We start from the raw sequence: 23,835 nt of genomic DNA, 5'->3' as shown, positions 1-23,835 counted from the left end.
CACCTCTGCTCCTTTCAGTTTGTGAGCATGAGAGCTCCTCAGCTGCTAAATGCTTCTAGTTATTTTCGGCTGTTTTTCTTGTGTAGCGTGGACAGATTTATGTTAATCGACTCTTTGCAACTCATTGACATTAGATGGCTTCGCTCTGCTTAGTCTGTTACACAGCCATTGTCTCGCTGGAGCAAAACCACTCAACAGTTACACAAGCTGAGCGGTATGCAAAAACTCTGGTTAGAGCATAGCCGGGCGGGTGAGAGGCGTTGAGGTAAGCTTTGGTTTACAGCTCCAAGCCACAGCCTGAATCAGGGCAGGGTCTGCTATCAGACAGAGAAACATGAGAGGCCAGGACCTCTCTCACTATGATGCCGATGCTTTTTAAGTGGTCGGGCCATACTTAAGTGCCTCTTGCTTCTGTAGATTTCGGATTGTCCGTGTGCATGCATATTGCAGTCTGTGTCAAAGGCAGTGTTTGTTAGCATTTGTCACCTGACTGTCAGGCAGCCGGCTCAGGAAACCAGAGTCAGTGTGAATGCTGAGGCTTGTCAAAGACAGGTGCCAGCACTGCCGCCCATGCCTGCCGTACGGCAGCTGGGGAAAGACTGCAGGACCCACAGTTGAGCGTGGGCCATTGGGATACAGCATCAGCTAGAATTCCCTGCCACTGAGGGATCAAATGAGCAGGCTTCACTGCAGTCATGCGGCTTAATGCTGTGTGTGTGTGTGTGTGTGTGTGTGTGTGCCGTATGCGCCTGTGCATGCACCTTTCTGCAGTGTCCCAGTATTCAATACATACTTTCTGCCCTCTTGTATTTATAATATTACAGTCAGAGCTGTTATTGTGATCTGAAATAAACCCCTCCTAACCCACTGTTACCTATGTTTTATGTGCTATCTGAGTAAGCAAACTTGAACTTGCAAAGTCCAGTTTATCTGTTGTCTCATTATTTTATCAACACACCAGAGAATCCAACACCAAATGGTGTGTAATGGGTGGTTAACGCACTGCATCTGCAATGTTTCGAAGTTTGACAGATAGGATCTGCACTCATGCTATGATTACATCACTGCAGACGTGAGAACTGTCATGTGCTTGTGAGCACCAGCAACCACAAGAGGCATGTAATGGCTTTCAGTGTCAAAAATAGTCCACTATGTAGTATCTGGTGCTTAATGAAGAATATAAAGAGCAAAATAAGTTTCATAAAGATTTGTTTCTATTCTGGTTTGATAGTATTTTTTGATGTGTGACCATTAAATTCAGTCTTATTTTCATTTTCATTTTGATAACCCAACATAGTATTAGTAATGGCACCCTAACAGGTTACAAAGTCATCATGTAAAAATGCCCCTTCAACTTGTCTCTAGTACTTCCTACAGTAACAGCAATGCAGCTTCCCTCCCAGGCAGAGAGCAATGTCACAACTCTAAAGTTGAACAGGAAACCACCCCCGTCCTCTCAGGATAGCGGGGTTGTAGAAGTGCCTGGGAGCCATTACTGTAAGCCCTCTGAGCCTTCTAGGGGAAGTTCCACGGACCCTTTTCTTCTCATTTTCTCGACTCGCCTTTTGGGATCGCTTTTTGAATGCAATCTGAAAACCCTGTAAATATGCAGATCTAGTCATCCTCTTCTCCAGCTCCGCCCGCCTGTTTGCTTCTTCCCAGATGCTTGCCCACCCTCGTGGGAGAACAACTGCCGTCTGTGGGCCAGTGCAATTCCTCAGGACAACGCATGGAAGTTTTCGATATGCTCCCACAGATCATTTTACATACGTGCCTCTCAACACAACTGTTCCCCGTTAGTGGCGAGCTGCCAGACTTGTTACGATCACCAGTAGGACAAATGTTTTTTTTTACTACCACTGTGTTGAGCTTCATACTATGTGGTTTGGTTGAAAAGTTATTCAAGCTGGTGAACCAACATGTTGATCTTCCTCCTCTTATGCTGTAGTAAATTTAGAAGTGAACACTGGCCTCAGCTGTACACCATGTAGTTTTGTTTAACATGGCATACATTTGGCCACTGCAGGTTTGTTCGTTTGTTTTCTTTTCCGCTTTTCCGTCAGGGTTGCGGGATGTTGCCGCTTTTTATCCCCCCGTGGGGGGTTGCGGGGCTTACTGGGGCCAAATCCAGTTTGACTTATGGGCGAAGGCCAGGGTACACCCTGAACGAGTCGCCAGCTCATTGCAGGACCCTTACTGATGGCAGTGGCTGCCCTACAGGGTGCCAACTGCACATCAGGAGCAATTCTGGGGTTCAGTATCTTGCTCAAGGATACTTCAGCATGTAATTCAGTCCCACCCCAGGGGAGCAGGGGATTTGAACCAGCGACCTTCCGATCACTGGTCCACCAGCTCAACCCACTGAGCTACAGCCGCCCCGCTACTGCAGGTATGAGACGTAAAGTTTTGGCACACATACGGACATGAATCGAGAATTGGTTCCTAATTGTAGGATCCATTGTGTGCCTTACAGCTTCTCGCTTCCTTTTATTGATGCCTGTTGTGTTTTCCTGATAGTTGTGCATTGCAAAAACATTGATAGTCAAACTGAGGCATAAGAGTAGTTGGAAACTTTGACAAGCAGAGGTCAGAAAGTGAAGAGGGGGAAAACACGATTCACAAGGAAAGAGGACAACAGTGCTAGTTGTCATGTCCGTAAAAAGATAGTTTCAAGTCAGGGTGGAAACACAGGCTGTATTCTGAAACATCTTTATATACCACATTGGCTTCAAGGCAGGGAAGGCGGAAAAAGCTAGTTGATTGTTACAATACAGAATTTTGGGCCGAATAAGAACCCAAACCATTGATATTTTTGACGATCTGGGAATGAGACTCGAAAATAAACTGTCTCTCTCCCTTCCCTACCTTTAAATGCCAGGAATGACATATATTTGACACTCAGATTAACATCAGAGTCATGTAGGCAGACTCTTTGGCCAAGAACACCCGAATGAAAGCAACAACTGTACAAATAATCTCTCATTTGACCCATTTTTAGATGTTGATACACATCCTGTTGCCGTAGCCTCCTTGACTGAAATGGATCAGAATTCAATAAGGGAATCAGTAAAGAATCTGACCACATCTTATCGATTCCCATCCCTGGACACCCATATCCACTCCAACAGGCAGCTAGATTTATAGTCATAACATACGTCCAAAGCCTCATCTCTTTTGGTATGCCCAAGAACCAAGCTTTGGTAATTGGGTTAACATTAGTGGTAGGCCTCGCACATTCAGAAAAGATCTCGCTGGAAGCACTTTATGCCTGACATTAATGAGGCCAGTCAGCGCCGTTAATTTGCTGTTATTTAGCTCTGTGGTAGTGTTAAATCATAAACAGTCTGAGAGAGGCCTCGCTAGCAGTCAGCATTTGAATAAATAGCAAAATTCAGGCCCGAACTTGAGGCGAATCTTGTTTCTTGGCTGGCTAGCTTGACTGTTGGAGCTCCCTGGCCAGAGATTGAGATGCTGTGGTCTGAGACGCTGGGAAAGTCAACCTCTAATTGTTCACAGAAGCCATTGGCAGGAGGAGCTGAGAAACGATGAGTGAGGCATCAGCAGGGGTGGACTGTGAGACGAGACCGATCACACTTGCCGTTTTTTTTGGGGGGGGGGGGGGGGGGGGTGTTAGGAAAGAAGTCGAGCCCACTGGGATGCTCCCCAATGACAAACTGGTTGTCTTAAAGAGAAAAGAAAAAAAACTCTAAACTCTCTTTCCTTGGCTCTCTTTTAAGAGACAGACACTTTCTTCACGTTTTAAATTGGCCTTGTCATGCGGTTTCCTCAACTGGGCTGCCGGGAGCCGACTGTTTCCACATAGGCCAATGTTCTGTACCAGTTTTGGTTTCGAGAAAAATAAGGGTCTGTTTTTTCTGGCACTGATCACAGCGGTATTAAACTTCCAATTTTTTCCCAAAAGCTAACACAGTCATGCGCTTGTGTTGTTCACGCCTTTTTGATCTCTGTCACAGTTGCTTGGCGAGAGACACATCTGCCTCCCTGTCCTAACGCTGCCACGACCCCGTAACCCTCCCCCCCTCCCTCCCACTTGTCGCGCAGATCCAGTTTTTGTGGTATTTTTCTCTGTGCCATAATTTAGCAAATAACATCAGTAATGATTCAATTGGGCATAAAGTAATTGAGAGGCGGCCTGCTTGCCATCTGTCTGGTGAGATTACTACTTTCTGTGTAATTAAACGTGTGACCTTGCGGCTGTGGAGGGAGGTGCCAGTGGGCAGCCACTGCCAAAGAGCCAGGCCGTCTTATTTGAAGTCGGGGGGAGGCTGGCTGGGGGGGGGGGGGAGTTGTTTTGCGGTTTTAACAGTTTAGCCCAGCTGCTAAAGATAGCGCAGGCTGATGTGAGTCTAGCTTAAGTGGCAGTCTCCTTTACATGGATGTGTCCTGTGTGTGTGTGTGTATATTCCCACACACCAACGAGCCCGTGTCAAAACCCGAGTCACCAAGCCTCAGTCAATTTAGCGATGTGAGAGGAGCCCGGCTGAAGTCGGAGTGATCCCTGTGTGCATGCAGTGTAACCAGGAGCTGGTAGAGAAGCACGGGCCGAATAGCGTGTATGTTTTTTTATGTGTGTGTGCGTGCCGGTGGGGTCACGACGGGCTGAATAGAGGCTGCTGTTTTAACTCTGATTTTATGTGTGGTTTTGTTTTGACTCCCGAGGTTTGGTTTCCCTTGGACAGAGTCCAGAGACTACAAGGCCTGCTTCTCCTCAGCTCTCCTGCTAGTCCGACGTGAAGGGCCCTGCAAAGCTCTGTGATTGGATTTCAGTCCTGATCTGGTTGTTTAGTGTTGTAAACAGGACATTAAAGACAGGGGAGATGGTGAGCTAATGAGTCTTTGTGCCAGTGTGCGCACAAGGGGGGGTGTTGGTGTGGTTTTCAGGCTTTATCTCCTGCATCCTCCATTGCGGTGTCACACACCCAGCTGAGAAGAGGAACTAAAACCCCCATAGTACCCTGATGACATACAGTACACAGAAACACAGAATGAGCAACTGAAAAAGACATCAGTGTGGTTTACTCAGTGTGGGCTGGATGGTGTCTTGCAATACTTCCGCCCAGAGCTTGGAAAAAAAATCCCTCTTGTTCCCCCCAAACAAAAATAACCATTTTAATTACTATGGTTGTGCTATGGAGCAGCCACAGCGCGGCTGGCAGGACCCGGCTGAGGTGGCACCGGCCACTGGGGATGGGGACGAGGTCTGGGCCGGCCTCCAGGGAAATTACAGGGTGGTGTGGAGGACGGCGGGGGGAGAGCTGAAGCCTGCCTCCACTCCCTGCTGTCAGCCTGGAGAGCTACTGTTTGCAGCTAGCTAGCTCCTCTCTGTTTCATCTTGGCCCTCTGGAGATAATTGGAGATGTACTCTGTGTAAACATGTTTTTTTTCTCTCGAAGTTAAGTTTCATTGTTTCAGTCTTGAGGACTTGTGTTTTTGGTCAGCATGCAGAAAAAAAATTGAATTTTCAGTTTTCTTTTTTAAATAACATTCATAAAGCGGATTGTTTTTTTTTCTTACATTCTTCAGCCTCTGTTCCCTCTCTAATCTCTTCAACCATCTCTCGTCTCCCTTTTCTCTTTTACCACCGCCCTCTCTCCACCCAGCAATCCCCCCCCCCTCCCTCTCCTCTCTCAGTATGTGCTCTGATTACCTCTCCAAACTGGCAATATGTTGATTGCTTTACAGAGATGATGTAAGCCTCTGCCCTAGGGTACATCAGGTTGGATTTCTCCCGCTTTATCTTGTAAAGCCTAAATTAACAGCTGGTTTGGTTGGAGTTCTCCTGGATCTGACTAAAGGATTAGGCTTGGTTCTCATGCGAGTCAATCCGGTTTGATTTATTGCAGGTCTATCAAAAAAGATCAATGGGAGTCCTTTTGAAAGTAAATCCTTAATCGCTCTTTGCACTTACGTGTCATCATTGTGAATTTTTTTTCCCTCCCTTCTATCTCTTGCTCTCCTCTTTCTCCACTTCTCACTCCCTAATTCTTATTCTTTCCTGACACCACTGCCTTGTCTGCTTTTATTTTATTTTTTTCTTTCTCTCTCTACATCCAGCCCAGCCCCAATCCGTGGTAGTGATCTGCCTCTGTCGATGGCATCATGGTGAATTTGCCGGATAGATTTTTCTCTGTTCTCATTAGCTTTCCGTCGGGGCGAGGCAGCCCTAAGCACATTTTTAGCATCCTCTGGTTGCGATCACAACCAAGATGAGACCTCGCTGCCTACGCTCTTGTTTTGTCTTCACCCAAACTTCACCTAAATCATGCCTGGTCTTTTTTCCACATTAGGCCTGTCACTCACCTCTGGCTCCAGGTAACAAGGAGGTTGAAGAATTCATATGTTTTGCTGTCATAGCCTTGGACTATCCAGTCAATATTAATGAGCCCAACCTCCCACCATTGAGCTTGAAATGGTCATGCTGGTGAAGGTGAATTGGAGAGAACCTGTTGTGGTGCTTCATGAAGTCGATTTACATGTTTCGCTTCCTTAAAAAAACACTGAATCAACAGAGACTCCACAGATCTCACCTTCTGATGAATTTTTAAATCCTAGTTCTTTGCTCTTTGGTTTTGGGAGTGAGTGGTTTAAGGCATGGTGAACTCTCAAATATTATTGGTATCACACTCAAAAATCCAGCATCGTTCGTATTCCTGTTTATCTACTTGTGTTGACCGCTTCTTTCATTCGTCTTCGATCCCCCCAGGGCCAGATGCATGCTGACATGCAAGAGTTGCTAAACAGAACCCAATAAAGTCTTCCAATACCAAAATGGCTGATATTCTGCCTAAAATGATGGATCAGGTACTGGCAAGAACACGAGTGATGCAGTGATTCAGTACTACGTAACTTACTGGTCCTCCCTTCACTGTATGCTATTGTCTCTACCAAGGAGGTTAGGGTTTTTAACCATCGCTGTTGGTTGGTTTCAAAAACTACTCAACAGATTTCCATGAACTTGTATGGATGATGGGTCTCAACCTAGAATCGACCCAATAACCTTTGCTGGGATCCAGATAGAGAGACAGATCCAGCATTTTTTTCTTACTTGCAAGACATGTTCTTTAAGTCAGTTATGTTCTTTAGGGAATAAGTGGCTGGTATCTGTGACTGAGCACAATTTGATGTTGATCCCAATAAAAGTCTGGATCAAGCTGGTTATTCGTTTAGGCTTGTTTGGGGCTTAGCGGAGGTATGCACTCTACTGAGTGCCATTCTAGTCCTTTATTTTCCATGTTTTAACCTGAGTCAATCCATACAACAATGGCTATTGTCCATCCATAAGAGGTTAGTTGTACATGGCTGTTGAACAATAATGTTAATATATATTCTGGACAATTTTTTTAAGGCACCACTCTGTATTCAGAGTCAGTATCGCAAAGGTACACTTTGTATAGGAACATCTCCGACAACTTTCAGTCATCTCACATATTCAAATACTGAATCTTTTCTTGCACATTCGCGTCCACATGCTTCCCTGTCGACGAAATCATGTAACACTCAAACAGCACCCTGCTGCATATTTTCTCCCAGACGTTCGTAAAGTGACCCGGCAGCTGTTGTGAAGTGGAGGGAGGAGGAGGAGGGGGGGTTGAGATCCCGCTAAGGTTTATATTCTTCCTCCTACTCCAGCGTTCTCTTTCACCACTCTTTCCGTCTCACGTTCTCTTATTCCTCCAACAACAGGGCTCATTATATGTTATCTTCACACTGCCCCCCTCCACTTCTCATTTTCTCCTACTCCTTCCTCCATCTCTCAAGGCCACGAGTTTCAAGTAAACTTGAGGAATACAAGCAGTAGCTCAGGCCAGGGGGGAAGATGGATGGACAAGAGCACGGATGGTGCTGATGATGTGTAGCCATGGCGTGGTGGCTCCTCTTGAGCTTCTCCACCCAACATCTATATTTCTCTTGGGGATTTCTTGTTTGCCTGAACACTCTAGAGTCTGTTTTTCTCCCTATTGTGTGAGTGCGAACAGGGCAGAGGGAGGTGAAACTCGGGGGCCGATCGATGTCAAATTCAGGTGTGTCCTCCTGGCGTGCTGGATGGGCTGGCAGACCCGGGGGTGGAGGTGTGGGAGGGGCTGCGGAGGTTGGGTGTGTGTGAAGAGTGTGGTAGTGGTAGTGGTGGTGGTGGTAGGGGTGGGTGGGGGGTTTTTTAGATCGACGGGATACGTGGGAAGGAAGGGCTTGCTGTCAGCCAGCTGGACCTCTTAATCCTACAGCCTTGGGGAAAGGGTGTGTGCGAGCGTGTGTGTCTGTGTGTGTGTGCGGATTGTGTTTGTCTCGTAGAGATTTGTCAAGTTTAGCACACCTCTGCTCCCCTCTTTGGCCCAGCTGAGCCCACAGCACGAGTGTGTGTTGTGTGTTTGTGCTCCGGCGAGAGACAACCAGGATTTCGTGTGCAGTGTGTTTACCGTCCCCGCTTTAACGGCACACTGTATATTTATGTCGAGACGACACAGCCTCCTCGCCCCCTTGATGTCGGGGAGAGAGACGCCGGGTTTGGTGGGTGGTGGGTGGTGGGTGGGGGGGGGGGGGGGGGGGGGGGCTGTCCTGCGTTGCTGGTTGAGGGTTGGGGGAGGGTGGTGGTGATGGTGGTGGAGTTGTGCCAGCTTCACCCCATCCCATCTCCATCTCCATCCCCTCTCCACGTGCACCTCGCTCCGGCTCTACGTCACGCCGCGACTTCCTGCCCGATTGCGTCACCCCCTTGTCATTCATTAGACACAAAACATACTATTTAGCCACATTCCATGCAAGCTTTCTCTCTCTTTTCTCTCCCCAGCACCCTCTCCCTCTCCCTCTCTCTCTCTCTCTCTCTGTTTCCGTCTCTCTCTCTCTCTCTCTCTCTCTCTCTCTCTCTCTCTCTCTCTCTCCCTCTGCCCCGCTCGCTCCCTCTCTTTTGGCGTAGACTTTTGCATATATCACAGGCTGGCAGGCTAAGAGCTTGGGACTTCCCCACGCCACACTCCAAGCCTTTGATCCTTTGCTTTGGAGGTAACATCAAAAGGAGAGGCATAGAAAGGCAGCTACTACTGTGAAGTTCAATGTTCAACTTGATGGCTTGGCTGAGGGCTTTTTTTTTTTTTTTTTTTCCCCTCTCTCCTCCTCCCCCCCCACCCTTCCCCTCACCTCCCTCCATCCCTCCCCTCCTCTCGCTGCTCCCTCGATCCCTCCGCTGCATCCCTCAGCTGACAAAAACACACAGTTTGTAGCCAAAGGTTTTTTTTTTGTATTTTTTATTTTTTTTTTTTTAGTGCCTCTGACCTCACCGCCGTAGAGCTAGCTATCTATCTATCTGGCGTCGAAAACAAGACCTCCTCCCCGTAAAAAAAAAACTCAGACGTGCAGATGGTGTACACAAAGATTCAGCCGTCTTCTTTTTGATGGTGTGGCAAAAGGTGCAGTTCCAGCGGCCCGGCCCTTCCCTTCCCTCTCTCTCTCTCTCTGTCTCTCTCCCTCCATTTCTGTGTGGATGACATGCAGCATCCTATATTGCAGCTGGTTGCATCAATGCCAAGCCGGGGCCCTATTGCCGCCGCCGCGCTGGTGGTGGAGAGGTTGGCGGGAGGAAAAAGGGCATCGCACCATATTGTTCTCTGTATGGATCCATCCCTCCTCGCCGCAGCGCCTCTTCAGAATGTGAGAAAAGGGAGTCGGAAACAGCTCGGAGGAAAAAAAAGGCCGTCTCTCTGCTCTTTTTTTTCTTATTTTCATCTGCTTTGGTTGCCGTGTTGACACGGAGCACATGAGGCTGGCAATCATACGTTCGCGGGGGAAAAACAAACGATTTTCATAATGAATGCCTCGACTGAGTTTCTTATGCAAACTCTCTAAATTAAGGAAGTATCAGATGAAGCCGTGCATTCCAGGTCAAAGCCGGGCTTCTCTGCGGTGTAGTCAACGGTATTTAAATGACACAGACTTGATAAGGCGATCCAGAAAGCTGAGGTGCTCCACTAAATGCTTTTTCGTCTTTTATGAGCTTCCCTGTCTGACTGAGCCAATTAGCAAAGGCGTGTGGCCTGCTTTTCTTCTCCTCTTTTTTCTCCCCTGCTCCAACTCTCTTTCTAGATAGACGCTCTCTACCATGCTCCCGCACACACACACCGCCATACACACACCAAGCACACGTTTGGTGTATCATTAGCTTAGTGTGCGGGGAGGCGTGCGAGCCCGGGCTCTCCCCTGCCTTATCTCCATGTCAATCACAGCGTGTGTGTGAACATCAGTTGTAATGATCTCCATCCAGCCTGTCGGTGCGTGTTAGCGCCTGGCTTCCCTCGCCCCCGGAGCAAGCCGTTCCCTAGCTAATAGATGCAAAATTAAGCTGATCAATAGATGGCCTCAGCTCATTATTGACATGCTATCGCGGCGTGGGATTTTTGTGCGGGGGTTTTTAGACAGAGCTAGCTGGAGATGCAAGGCAGGAGGAGGGAAAAAAAATAAATAAAAAATGAAGTTGGCTGTCTTCTCCAAATGGCTCAGGCCACTTTATTTCAACCCTTCAATGATATCACATTAAGCTAATTAATTACATCTCAAGCTTATGCATGTTGCATTTTAGATGCTAAAGCTGTTTTGTTTTTTTCACATTACTTGTCCTATTGGAAGACTAATCACCTGCTCAGTGGTAGGAAATGAGATGGAGACTTTGTAAAACGCCATATTAAAGATTCATCAATAATTGGCATGTGCGCCGCTGTTTGTGTTGCGGGGGAGGAGGGTGGGGGTGGCTCTTCTGGACGGATCACCATGTGATTGAGCTAAGTGGTAATTAACCATGAGAGAGGTGTGTGTGTGTGTGTGTGTGTGTGTGCGCCTAGGTGCATGAGGATGCGTGCGCTGCTGTGTCAGGAAAGGTGGGGATGCAGAGGGTAAGGTTTGGGTGGGGGGGGGACTCTGTCGTGCATCGCCGACAGAGTTGATTTGGAGGTGAGCGCTGGGGGCACGTGGTCAGGCTGTGGAGGGATGAGGGGAGGCGGCCGTGTAGCTCGGGCCACCGACGCCTCCCCTGACCCTCCTCAGGTCTTATTGTCACGGTAGCATCTCCCATTTTAATGAGCTCCAATAACCAAGCCCTTATTACTTATTTATTCATTAAGCTACCGCGGCAAAGCGGCAGTACCCCACTGTGTGAGCGTGCATGTAATTGCTTGTGTGGGAATGTTTTTTTTCACGCACGATATCATAGTAAATACCATGTTTCGTAACAACAATAATAGGTGAGGTTAAAGCTAATTGAACCCGAAATAGATAGCTTGAAGTCGATGCATTAGCCTCGTGGGTCGGGTTACAGATCCATAACCTAAAATCATATTTGAGTTTTGAGTTGAAACCCCTTGAAAATCCCCGGCTTTAGGTATGCTGAGGGAGTAGGCCTCATGAATATGGAGGCTGAACTGCTTCAAGGTGTATGTGCAAGTGTGAAAGAGACACAGAACAGGCTGAATGTTTGTTGGTTTCGTATGATGCTTTTTTTGTGAAGATTAATTGCCTGTTGGTGTGTGCGTGTGATGCCTTCAACATAATGCTTTCTGATTGATGAATATGCGTAGGTGGGATTGTGTGATAGTGTGTAGTGTTTTCAGAATATCGGAAGTCTCTGTGAAGCCTCAGAGTGTACACATTCTCTCCCTCTGAGGCATGTTTCGTAGCATCCTTATATCCAGTCTAGCGTTTAACTAATTCATAGTGAACTCTCGCAGAACAAAACCAGACACTCAACATCAAGGGCAGCGTTCAGCTCTCCTCCAGCACAATACCAAATACAGCGTTCTCCAGCACAATGTGGGCGCTTGCAATCAGCTTACTTTTCCTCCCTCAGCAGAGCTCAGCTGCTGTTCACCTTTTTTTAACTCTCCCCTTCACGCCTCAGACCCGGCTTCCTGCAAACAAAAGGTAAGCATGTAGTGAGCGCATGAGTCGCCCAACCCTCTTCTCCTCCCTTCCCCTGGCCCTTGCCTTGCGTAAGGAGTTCAGGCACACCTAGGCCCGCAGATGTGCCCGCTCACCTCCGCGTAGAAGTAGGTCAGTGTGTGCAAGACTCCGGCCGGGAAGGTCCACGACCTGATCTTTGGCCTGTCGATCCGTCAGCCTACCTCCAGATGTGGATCCTCTACAATTAATGTGTGGCAAGCTTACACAAAAGGAAAAAAGGATTATTTAAAAAACAAATCTCAAAGGGAAGTAGTAGTAGTTGCACCACTAATCCAAGACGCGTATGAGTTCTCGGAATTGATAAGTGACAAAATGTCCCCAAGACAAAACCAGTAAATCCGCTTGCCCTTGACTGAGTGCATTTAGTTATCCTGTTACATGGATGACTGAAAGATGTTAATAGGAAGGAAAGTAGAGGAACTTGTTTATCATGCCCGTGATTTCATTGAGCACCTTAATTAAAACATTTCTCTCTTTCTATTTCTGTCAGTTTTAGCAGTTGCATAAAGATGTTTTGGTGTCACGCCAAAAAAATCAATCTTCATCTATGATATTTGTATTTTTAACGTAACTGTGCACTGTGCATCTAGATATCTTTTTAGCCCATGTGGCATGAACACAAAAACAGACCATGGAAAAACAACCAGACCAGAGTATTGACGAGTAATCCCACTCTGTTCATTAATTAAGTTAACTCCGTTTACATCCCTAATAGGAGTAAGTAAGACATTTTGATTAAGCCGCAGAGCTTCCAGCACCATAACACGCAACCGACTACATTTGTCACCCTAGGGATTATGGAGGCAAGTGAAAACACCCTAAAGCCCAAGTTATATTTGTGTCCAAGTAAAAAAAACAAAACAAAGAAAGGAAGAGAAAGAAAGAAAAGATAGAATATCAGCTCTGTGAAGCGGGAGAAACACCTGAAAGCAGCGGCATTGTGCAGCAGAGCCTGATGCTAAAGGTGCCAGAGCGCCTGTTCATTAGCGGGGCTGATGGAAGACCAGCCAGCTCCTGCTGGCCTTCACCCTCCCTGCCACCATATTTATAGAGCAGCCAAGAGATACTCTTAATGACACAGGGAGAGGGACAGTGGGAAGGGGGGGGGGGGTGCAAAAGTCAGAAATGGAACACTGTTTACTTTCTGAGGCTTGTTGAGAAGTTGGTGGTGTTTTGGACTGCAATCATGTCACCCTCACACTTCCTTTGAGAACGCTGCATGTGCATCCAAAAGGGTGCAATCTTTGCGACAGTCTATCATCATCCAATCAATTTAATTAAAGGCAGTCAACTCTATTTTCGCGAAAAGTTCGACTGGTTGACAATTTTGTGTCTTTGTGATTGTTAGAAAATGTGTCGACTACATGTTGCGCAATCCTTTGAAACTTTCCGGTCAATCAGCTGGTGTTTGAACAGCACATTTGTCCACACTTGCTAAGTAAACAGTGTCACAGCAATGCCATACTTATCTCATGAACCAGTGTTTAAGAGAGCGAAACTAACTTCCAGGACAGGACAGATAAAAGTCAAGTGTTCACAAAAATAAGTCCACAGAAAGGACACCGAACAGATCAGTTAAAAACCAAGCAATTCCCCCCTTTCTTGTCAAAGATTGCAATGCTTTCTGAGATATTATGAACAATAGTTGTTTCACAAGCCTGTTTCTAAAGCCTTTTTTCTAGGAGTGAGTACAGTCTGAGTTGAGAAAGGAGAAGTCACGTGCATGTTCCCCATGTGGGAAAAGAAAAGGCTCATATGAAAGTGTCAGGTTGAGTTGTTCTGCAAGAAGGAGAGAGAAGGGGAGTTTGAGGTGGAGGTGGAGACTGTTGGCAAAGGGGGAAGGGGTAGGAGGTGAGGAGGAGAGGTTTTGGATCAGGTCAGCGGCCCCAGTGCTGTCAGGGCCAGTGGAACCCCCAAGCGGTTCTGGCTTTGGAGTAAATATGGGCCCAGTGGACCCCTTCCTGCCCCAGGGCACACAAACCCCAGGCCTTCCCACATTCCACTTTTATTTTCCTGGTTGCAAAATGCCTCTGGCTATCAGAGCAGGTGGGGTGTTTTTTTTTTTTTTTTCTTTAATATTTACTCATAAAATGTGCATTAGCAGAACCAAAGCAGCCATGATGGGCCCTCTTGTGTCAGCTAACTTTCTCCCAGTTTTGTCAAGAATACTTCTTCCATTCGCGTTAAAGTCATCCCATTCCTCCGAAGACATGCGCACAGAAACAAACACAACTACGTATCATGTTGCTGAGTTGGATGCTGATTTCTTTTTTTAACCAGGGGGAATTTCAAAGGGTCTGTGTTGCATTAAGCTTCTCCCTCCCTCAATTACAGAAAACGACTGCCCCCTCCTCAACAAATTACGTGTTTGTATAAGCACATGTTTGCTTCCTCTCGTGCACTTGTGAGTGAGGACAAAGACTGCTGGCAATCTCCGCAACAGATCGAGACAATATGCTCAGCTCTCGTTTTTAAAGGGATAAAATTGTAGTCAAACTGGATGAACTAATCTTTTAAGCTCTGTGCAGTTTACTTGCCGAGCTTTGAATGGGCTCCTCTTACTAGCCTTGATCATTTCAGACTTAAATAAAGCTCTTTATAGTAGCAGTCTGATTGGTGTAATCTGCAAGCTGTCAATCCCATCTCTGAGCGCTCTCCCAGAGGAGCTGCCGGGCCTGTCGGCCAGAGGCTGTTCAAATGTGGGTGAGCATTGTTGTTCAGGTGTGAATGAGTGAGTAAGCATGTAAAGTATGTCACAGGGGTCACCGCGAATGTACATGTGTTATCTGCGTGGCGCCCTGTGTAGAGCGAGGCCATATCTGTGATACGAGGCGGCCACAGATGGGTTGAAGATCTGCTGGACTCTCTAGAGCAACACCCAGCATCCATATGCTGACTTTAAACCCAAGCTGCTATCTGTCTGTCTGTCTGTGTACATCTCCCCTCCTTTCTCACATTGCTCACATGGCTGGAATGCTTGTTGGAGCCCCCAGTGGTCCTCGTCATCTGTCCCATGGTTCCCTGTTGGAAAGTGGACTAGTGTTTGGGAGCCACATTGGCACATAAGGAGCTCTGTTTGTTTGATTGGTCTGAAGCCCTCTGCTCTTAATCCAAAACAAAACGAACAAGCCGTGCGGTGGCTGCGGCCCCAGCCGCCAGGCCGAATGTGATAAACACATCAGATGTGGGCTTGATGGAAAAGGAGCTGGTTGCCGATCAGAAACGGGCAGAACAATCCTGCACTTTCGGCGTGTGTCATTCACAATAAAAGATTCATGACTAAGACTTCTCTCCACTTCTTTGTCAATAGCACATATTGACGTTTGGTTAATGTTTGATAGGATGTGGAAAATTTATTTTTGGAAAGATCAGAGTCTATCACTGGTAGCAGGAAGGAGTGTTTTAAGCCAAATTGCTTCTCTGCCAGCATGTTGAATTAGTAACAACAGTGGTGGAAGCTGCTGTGCAGACGTGAGGATGATGTGTGAGAGCTCTGGATGCCCCTCTATTTGTCTCCAGCGTCCTTCCTCTCTGCCACGAGCTGTGACACCAGGACCAGGGCCCCAGCTTGTTGTCACTGTGATGACAGTCAGTGTGGATCTGGGTTAACACTCTGTGGCCCATAATATGTCAAACTCTGGTGCAGCAGCAGTCACTCACAAATAGGCGGGTAGGTCTAGCAAGTAGAAAGCACCTGCTTGAACACAGAATAATAAAAAATAGGGATTGACTGATATGTCTTTTTAGGGCTGATGCCACTACTGATCATGTGTTATCAACAAGCCTAATAAATGGTATTTGAGTACACTTGCATTTGAGATTTTTGTTATTTCCAATGGCTTTTGCTGCACCACAGCAGCTTTTCACTCTTGGGACAAATATTGCACTTTCATAACTGAAGTTACCAGCGCTGATTATTGGCCGATAATTGGACGACTATCCTCAGTAAAAGAAATTATAGTGTCAATCATCAGTATTTATTCAAACTGTGTTGGTTCTGGTGCTTATTTCTCTTGGATGTGTTTTGGGACAAAAGGTCAGACAAGACGAGCAATTTGAAGTCATTGCCACGGGACCTTGGGCTCTGGGAACTTCTGATAGCTAAACATTGCTAATTTTATGGTCTGGTTAATTGAAAAAAGATAATCAATAATGCAAATAATCATTAGCCTGTGTAAACAACTCCCGCCCCTCACCACCAGCCCCCTTCTTGTGCTTGGGAAAGCAGTGGAGGACAGCAAATTCGGGACAGTGAGAGTGAGTTCATCCCTCTGTAAGGATTTAGAGGACTCCGTTGTCTTTCACTTCATCAGAGACAATTGAGTCATTCAGCTCCCATTGTGGTGCTGGCCGGGCGAGGAGGGGCGCAGGGCAGGGGAAGGGGAAGGGGAAGGGGAAGGGAACCGGGGGAGGTGGGGCAGGGAGGCTGAAAGGGAGAGGGGAAAAGGAGAAGCCGTCTGCTACACAACCTGGACCCGGAGCACAACCACTGGGTGGCTCTTACAGGGGTGGGGGTCTGTCAAAGGGGGGCTGCTCGGTGTTTGTGTGTGTGCGGGGGGGGGGGGGGGGGGGCAGGAAGAGAGACAGAGGAGAGGAGAGAGTTATCCTGGAACTCCCGGAGCAATTTGTCACATTGGAATGGCTCTTGAGTTACCCGGGGGGCCCCCTCATAGCAGGAGAGTTTTCAGGTCGCGGAGTGGGGAACAGGGAGGGGCTTGGAGCAGCAGAGAGGGGTCAGAGGTCATGGCCTACTCAAGCCCGGGCGGTGCGTCCGTTAGCAGGGCAGGCGGGCGGGTGGAGGGAGAGGAAGGAGGCCAAGAAGGGGGTGGTCGGAAAGCCCGGCGCTTGCCAGGGCTCCGTTTTCCTTGGCATGCTTGTAAAACCTGCAGGAGAGATTAGTGTGTGAGAATATTTGCAATAGCAAGGCTGAAGTGGAGCCACTTGTCAGGGCATGCGCTGCGACACCCTCCCTCTCTCTGTAGTCTTTCAATGTCTCTCTACCCCATTGCCACACTCAGGGGTGTCACCTTCACCCTCCTTACCCACCTACTCAGAACGTCCTCTTGTTCGACCCCGTTCCCCGGCTGCAGCTGTGTTTGAATATTTGCATGTGTGAGCATGTGTGCACACGCGATGGCAGGACTTTCCCATGACTGGATTCACAATTTCACCCCCCCCCCTCTTCTCTCCAGCGCTGCCATGTCTCCTAGCCCCTCTGGCACCAATGGACACTGTCTTGAATTACCTCATAGATGACAGCAGCCCCGTCACTCTCTTCCTCCTCTTTTACTGTTACGACACCCCCACCACCCCCCGCCCCCCTCCTCCTCCTCTCTCCCCTTCATGGCAATTAATACCCAGTGTGGGGGGTCCATAAAAAACCCGCAAGACCTCAACTCTGGAGTTTTTACAACCTTTCCTTTTTCCACTCTCAGGACATACAAACAAGCATAAACAAACCCTGTTTTTTAGCAGTAAAAACCGTCTCGGGGTCATAAATGAGTGGTAGTGGTGGAGAAAGACCAGGCAGCAAACTGTTTTTTTTCCTTGCAGGGGCTGTAACTGAGGACATGGAGTCAATAACTCCCTCCAGCGTCTTCCACTGGCAGGCACCCCACAGTGAACTCTTCGCTAATTACCACTGATTTAGACACAGTCTCAGGAAGGGTCGCGACACACTCACTCTCTGACCAGCTCTGACACACATACAGCACACACACACGCGCGCGCGCCCTCAGACATGAATACAAACTATCGGTCACCCTCGCTGGATGGCCGCACAAAGAAAACTGGTTTTAATGTACCTGCATCACCAGACCACTACCAGAGAACCAACGCTTACTTCCCTTCCTGGGTTGTGCAAGACGGCTGAATGGTTGCACTGATGTCGTTTATCAAGCGGCAGTGTCTAAACTTTTTGTCACCAAGTGCCAAAAAAGATCCTGGGCTGTGGGCCAATAATGATCATGAGATAATTATGAAATGTAGCAGGACTGCATGAGCCGCCTAGGTCTTATGTCATTCTTGCAAAGAAGCACTTAGTCACTCATGAAATATGATTTAATGTGAATCGGATAGCTCCAAGTGAAGCAACAGACTCCATGAGTCTTGAGAGGAAAGGCACGATTTCTTGATCATGTTGAAGGTTTGCATCCAACTGGCATTGCAGAGACACAGATCAAGTCCAAGTTCACCTGTCAGACTGTTGTCCCGAATACAATTTTTTGGGGCTTATTTAGTAATCAGCAGCAAGTATTCAAAGCTTTGGTTGGGCAAGGAGGGAGAGTTGATCATGTCTCGCGAAGGAATTTGTTCTCGATGGTGTCTTTCGGTTTAATTTTGAATAAAAACACATTTGCCATAAGGTTTGGTGTGTTGTATGCATGTTTGTAATCCCAAGCCTACATTAAGCAAGAAAGCAAAAATGCGAATATCCGAATAGTCGAATATTTGGATCCGGCTCTAATATCACCTAACAGTGCTTAATCTTTTGCTAAGTATCTGTAGCCATTGCAAATTTCATTGCTAAACCTAACCCTGACTCTTCAAACTGAGGGAACTGCCAGTTTTGAGGCCATTCATCTCTTAGTCAGTGCCCATCGGAAGGCCTCAGAGCTGAAACAGCTGCTGTTACCTCTTTCCCTCAAATTAGGCGGCCTTGACATTGATAAGCAGAGTCTGGACCACATACTGTTGCAAGGTCACCACCAGGCAGTCTTAGAATCCACAGAGAAACCTGATGTCTGGCCATTTTCGCATGAATCTTTGCATTTTTTCGGCGATTTGAAAACGTACTATCCTTTATTACAATCAGATATAGAAATATGTGGACAGAGCTGCTCATTTCGGGAAGAGAGACGAGGTAGAACATTTTTCGATAGAACAGTCAGCGAGGCGCATGACGTGAAATTAAAAGGACTCCACCCAAGTTTATAACACAAAGACAGATGTTTCTCATGACCCTTGTTTCTGCTTATCTGTTATTGTGTGCTTGTGTGTGTGTCTGTGTGTGTGTGTGTGTGTGGGTGAGAGAGAGAGAGAGAGAGAGAGAGAGAGAGAGAGCAAGAGGGTGGGAGAAAGACAGGGAGACTTCTGATAGAGGCCAAGTCAATCATTTATGGGAGCAGTCAGGAGGTTTAGCCTCAGAGGAGTGTGGTTAGCTGCCACGCTTTAACCTCTTTATGGGTTCCAATAAAAGCCTGACAACAGCCACTTTTACGACATTAGGTCATCTTAAAGCCCTGAGCTGTGTACAGTACCCTAACCTCTGCCCTGCCAGACTCCAAATTAGTGACTTAATGGAATCCAAAGTCACCTTTTCAGCTGCTTTTATCAAAAGTTTTTTGTTTAGGAAATACCTGAAGGAGCCTGGCTAACAGTTCTGTGCTGTATGTGTCTGAGTGTAAGTGTAATTGTGTAATTATGTACTGTGTGCACTGCTGCCGGACTCTCCGATACGTGCTCGAGGCCATCCTCACCGCCATCCACCATCCGCCTCAAGATCTTTGTTTGCTCTTCCATGTTTTTGAGTTTCCACACCCACACACCTGTCAAGAAATGTCGTCTCCCCCTTTTTTGTCCTGTTTTTTAATTTGTTCTTTTAGTTGTTTTCTTTCTGCATTGTTAACATGTTTTGTTTCTTTCTTTCCATTCTGTTTCCTTTTCTGCCATTCAGTACCTACAGATGAAATGGCCCCTGCTAGATGTTCAACAAGGAAGTCTTCAAAGTAGACAAGCACTTAAAGATGCCAGGTCCCCGTCACCGGCACACATCGTTGTAAGTAACACTCCGCCCGGTACTTTCTCCTCTTTCACCAGCTCTTCCTCCCTTATTTATGACAGAAAGACACACTCTTCTTCTCTCATCCGTCCTCTGAACAGCTTCAGTGTTAAAGCCCTTCCATTTTGCACATTGGTTTGCATTTACCGTTTAATCTCAGTCACTAACAGTCGGTTTAACAGAGGCAGCGATGAATCCCAGAAAGTTGGTGTGTTAGTGAGTGATCAGGTGGCGATCGGGACTGGGGGCTGCCACTGTGGCAGGTGCAGCAGTTGTTCTTAGGACAGCCTCGTCGCCTTTAATCCCAGAGGAAACGATAACTCCCAGCCCGGCCTCGCACCGAGCTGGATGATTATGGAAAACTGGTCTGATGTTGTCAACTTTTTTCACGAGAGTGAGCTAATGCTGGGCTGCTAACATACTGTCTTTGAGGGAAGTGTGGGCGTTCCTTCAACATTGATTACCCTATCTGCGTAGTCGGAGGAGTAGTCTGGCAGGAGAGTTGGCTGGACAGAGATAGGGGCATATGCAGTAGATGCACATAACAGAGCATCCACCCCAGGCATGTCGATATCTAAGAGGAAAGCAGCTCTAGAATGAACAGTTGGAACGTGAACTTAGTAGTTAGCCAAAGGCATGAAGTTTTCAGGAGGTCAGGGAAAGGTTGAACATAGAGAGGTGTACGTATGTGGTCACAGGGTTAGCGAGCCAGGAAAATCAATGAGAGTGAGGATTGGGCAGAATTAGTGAGGTGATCACGGATGCCCTCGGCCATTTACTGGCACAGTTGTTACTTCTGTTTTGGAGTCACGCATCCTCTACATATCGTTATGAAAATGAAAAATTGAAAAGCGCATTAACGATTGCAGATGGAGAAGCTTTCCAAGTTTGTATGCTCATGAATACAATATCTCCTGTGGTAACAGCTCAGTGCCGGAGCTAATAATACACCGCTGACCCTTTTTGTTTATGCAACAACACAGTTAGTAGTCGTCATGGCTCTGGAGCTCACACGGAAGGCAGTGGCGTTTTGTTATCGCACAAATTACGCCGCCGAGACACATTGTCCCTCTCAGTCACATTTGACATTTGATCATATAAGTTACTTTTATGGTCTGTAATAAATACCATCCTGAACAGTTACTCAAAAGTTGGCAGGCTAGGGCCTTCTTGGTGTTTTGCCCGTTCAAGTTAAGCACGTCTTAAAATAGCAGGAGGCGACAAGGCTGTTTATTTGAAACAGGAACCTTGTCAAAAGTTGTGTTTAAGACAAAAAGCGAGCGATGACAGTGTTACTCTGAACAAAACAAGCCCGGTTAAGGCCCTCCTTATCTCTCCCTGCGTTGCTGGTGTTATTTTTATACCAAAGAGTTCAGGGGCCTCTTCGTACTCTGTTATTTTAGGAGACACTGAGAAAAGAGTTACCAACTCCTATGAAGTCATTAAACTGGTCGTAGGCAGCAAAAAGCTGCAGGTAAATACTTGAGGTTTTATCCTGCTATGAGTCATATGGCTGTAAATACTTCCCACCTCACATCCACCTAAACTCCTGTTGTACAACTCACTTTTAAAGGAAGTTTGAGAGCAACCCAAAAGTGTAACGCAGCTCAAACTTCTTAAAATGGATTAGTGACGTCGAAACACATTTTATGTTCCCCTTGGATCATGTTTTTTTCGTTTAAATCAGATTGCTCATTGACAAATTGCGTGCTGAACTTATCCACAATTACAACAAAACAGTTGTCGGTTTTATTTTCGGGAAAATACACGTAGGCATCTATTTTTCACAATGTACACAGACAGTTGTAATACAAACAGTCAAGCGTGCAACACTAACAGGCTTGGAACAAACAGGCAATGCCAGCAACTCATCACAAAACAGACACTGGCTTTGGGGCAAAAACAAACTTGAAACAACAAAGATGGACAACCAGCCAGATGGAAAAAATAAGCCTCGCTGAAGTACAGACGTTCACAACAACACAATGCAGCGACTGTGATACAAAAGACTGAGCTTTTTGAACAACGCGTGCTAATCACTTAAAAACATGCCCGTGCTATGAAAATGAGGAAAAGTCACAGAGCGTACAGAAAGCGTGTGATTTCAAGCCAGATGAAGCCGTGGCACGGTTTAAAGTAACACTAAATTGTGACAGAATTTTCATTCACAATCTGCGTTTTACATCTGTGGTGAGTTTAAAACGCTTATGTTCTGCCATCTATCCAGGTATTTGTGTTAAATTTTCAAAACTACTTTTTTAAAAAAACATTTGATTTTAGGTCATTTTCAGCCACAAAATGTCAAAACAATTCGAGATGTGTCTTCGTGGGGTCAAACAACAGTAGAATTTGACGACGGACAACCTGATAGCTGACGTTTTTTCGAGTTTTTCTTTGTGCTTTTATCCTAAGCACAAAACAGAAGCAACAGCAGAATGGAGCAGTTGGAGCCCCATTAAACAATATCGTGATTAGTACTGACACTGATCAATATCAGGGAATATATTGTAATATTAGTGCTCATATTGCCCAGCCCTGGTGTGATCTGTTTGATAGAATACACAGGCTGGTAAGATCAGAGGCATTGCAGCATCGCGGCATAGGCACACAACTCGCTGTTAGCACAAGTGATAAATTGAATGTGAAATGCAGCTTGTATTGTTGCCGCTCCTACCATCCCGCTCCGGCATCCACCTCTGACTGAGAAGGAAGTGTGATTGAATGTTTCCCTGGTTTGCATCATACTGCCTGTTGTACATATAGAAAAGACGGACAACTGCGGACAGCATTGTGAATGCCAATGATGCCCCACACGGACTCCCACTGGTGTCACTCAATCAGTTGATCTTTTTTTTTTTTTTTGTACAAGATGTAGGCATGCATGTACCAGTACGTGATCCTCTTATCAATAAATTGGGCTGTAAACGGTAGTTTCTTTTTGTTTACAAATGCAAGGAAACACTCAGACACCTTGACCTCTCCCTGCCTGGAGCGCTAGCCGGCTGCATTGGCAGTGATAAGCAGCCGTCGATTGGCCTGCTAGATAACAGCGATCTGAAGCTTAAGTGACCCTGAGACAGTTGAAACAACGATAGAATAGACAGTGATAGACTGGAGGAGAGATAGAGATGGCTGCAGATAGAGTCTGTTGTGGCTGAGGGAGGAGGATGGAGGAGACGTGGACATGCAGACAAGGCGGTCTCATTTGCGGCTGGGAGGCTCAGTCGAGGTGGAGGAAGTGACCTCGCGCAGGCTGGTCAGTCCGAGGGCACGCCGTATGCCCTGGTTTACCATGCCCTCAAAGGGGGCCACGCAGGGCCTTTTTGAAGTGCCTGACCACCCCGCAGGCAGCCTCGAAACCCACCGCCACTGAACTTTTATGCCATTGGCCGAAAGTTATTCAATATTTATCCACCTATTGATGTGTGTTTTCTGAGGGAGAGACTCCAAGAAACATTTTTTATGCCTCGCGCAGCTCCTGAGGGAAAGATCACAAACAGTCCTTGCTTTGTCAACTTGCCTTTATTGTGATGTTTTAATTTGACATTGTGGACTTGAAGAGCCTTCTGTGGATACTGGTGGAGGAATTTAGGAAGTCTGTGTATGTTAATTGTTTTTGCCCCCCCCCCCCCCCAAAAACACTTCTACACTTATTTAGACGGTAATTATTGTGTTAACCCTGTAACACAGCGTAACATACCACACTAGCTTGATTCCGGTTTGTAGCATCAACAGTGATGCAGTAAAGGACTCAGCTGGAGTCGGTCTCATGTTTGTGATGTCATGACATCATTTGGCTCATCTCGTGGTCATGTGATCAGACTTCGTGTTCAGTTTTTAGATAAAGCGCGGCACCCCCGGGACGAGATATAAAGGCATCTTAAACAGTTTCTTATTGATTCACGTTTCTTAATTTGCCATCATGGGAATTGGGGCAGAAACATGCAAATGTTAAGAGCATATGCGCACCAACTCCTTCCCCTGACATTCACGTGCGTACACACACGGACGCACACGCGCGCGCACACACAGCCTCAGAGTCTAGAGCCTAGCCCTGCTCGAACAATGTCTCCATTGTTTTGTGGGCTTTCACT

General features: G+C 46.8%; 1 protein-coding gene across 24 annotated transcripts in view; it reads left to right on the top strand.

The window, feature by feature from the left end:
- tcf7l2 (transcription factor 7 like 2) overlaps positions 1-23,835 on the top strand; it is a 93,631-nt gene that overhangs the window by 13,841 nt on the left and 55,955 nt on the right. For 20 of the 24 annotated variants that reach the window (XM_030399888.1, XM_030399892.1, XM_030399890.1 and 17 more), the window contains exon 4: positions 19,637-19,738. The exons of the other annotated variants lie outside the window; for them this stretch is intronic. In XM_030399888.1, the coding sequence (XP_030255748.1) occupies positions 19,637-19,738 (102 nt within the window). The remainder of the gene's footprint in view (positions 1-19,636; positions 19,739-23,835) is intronic. 24 annotated transcript variants of the gene reach the window in all.

The sequence above is a fragment of the Sparus aurata genome, chromosome 20 (assembly GCF_900880675.1).
Source record: "Sparus aurata chromosome 20, fSpaAur1.1, whole genome shotgun sequence".
NCBI lineage: Eukaryota > Metazoa > Chordata > Actinopteri > Spariformes > Sparidae > Sparus > Sparus aurata.
The sequence above is the reverse complement of the archived record's forward strand: the minus strand, read 5'-3'. Positions and strand labels throughout refer to the sequence as shown.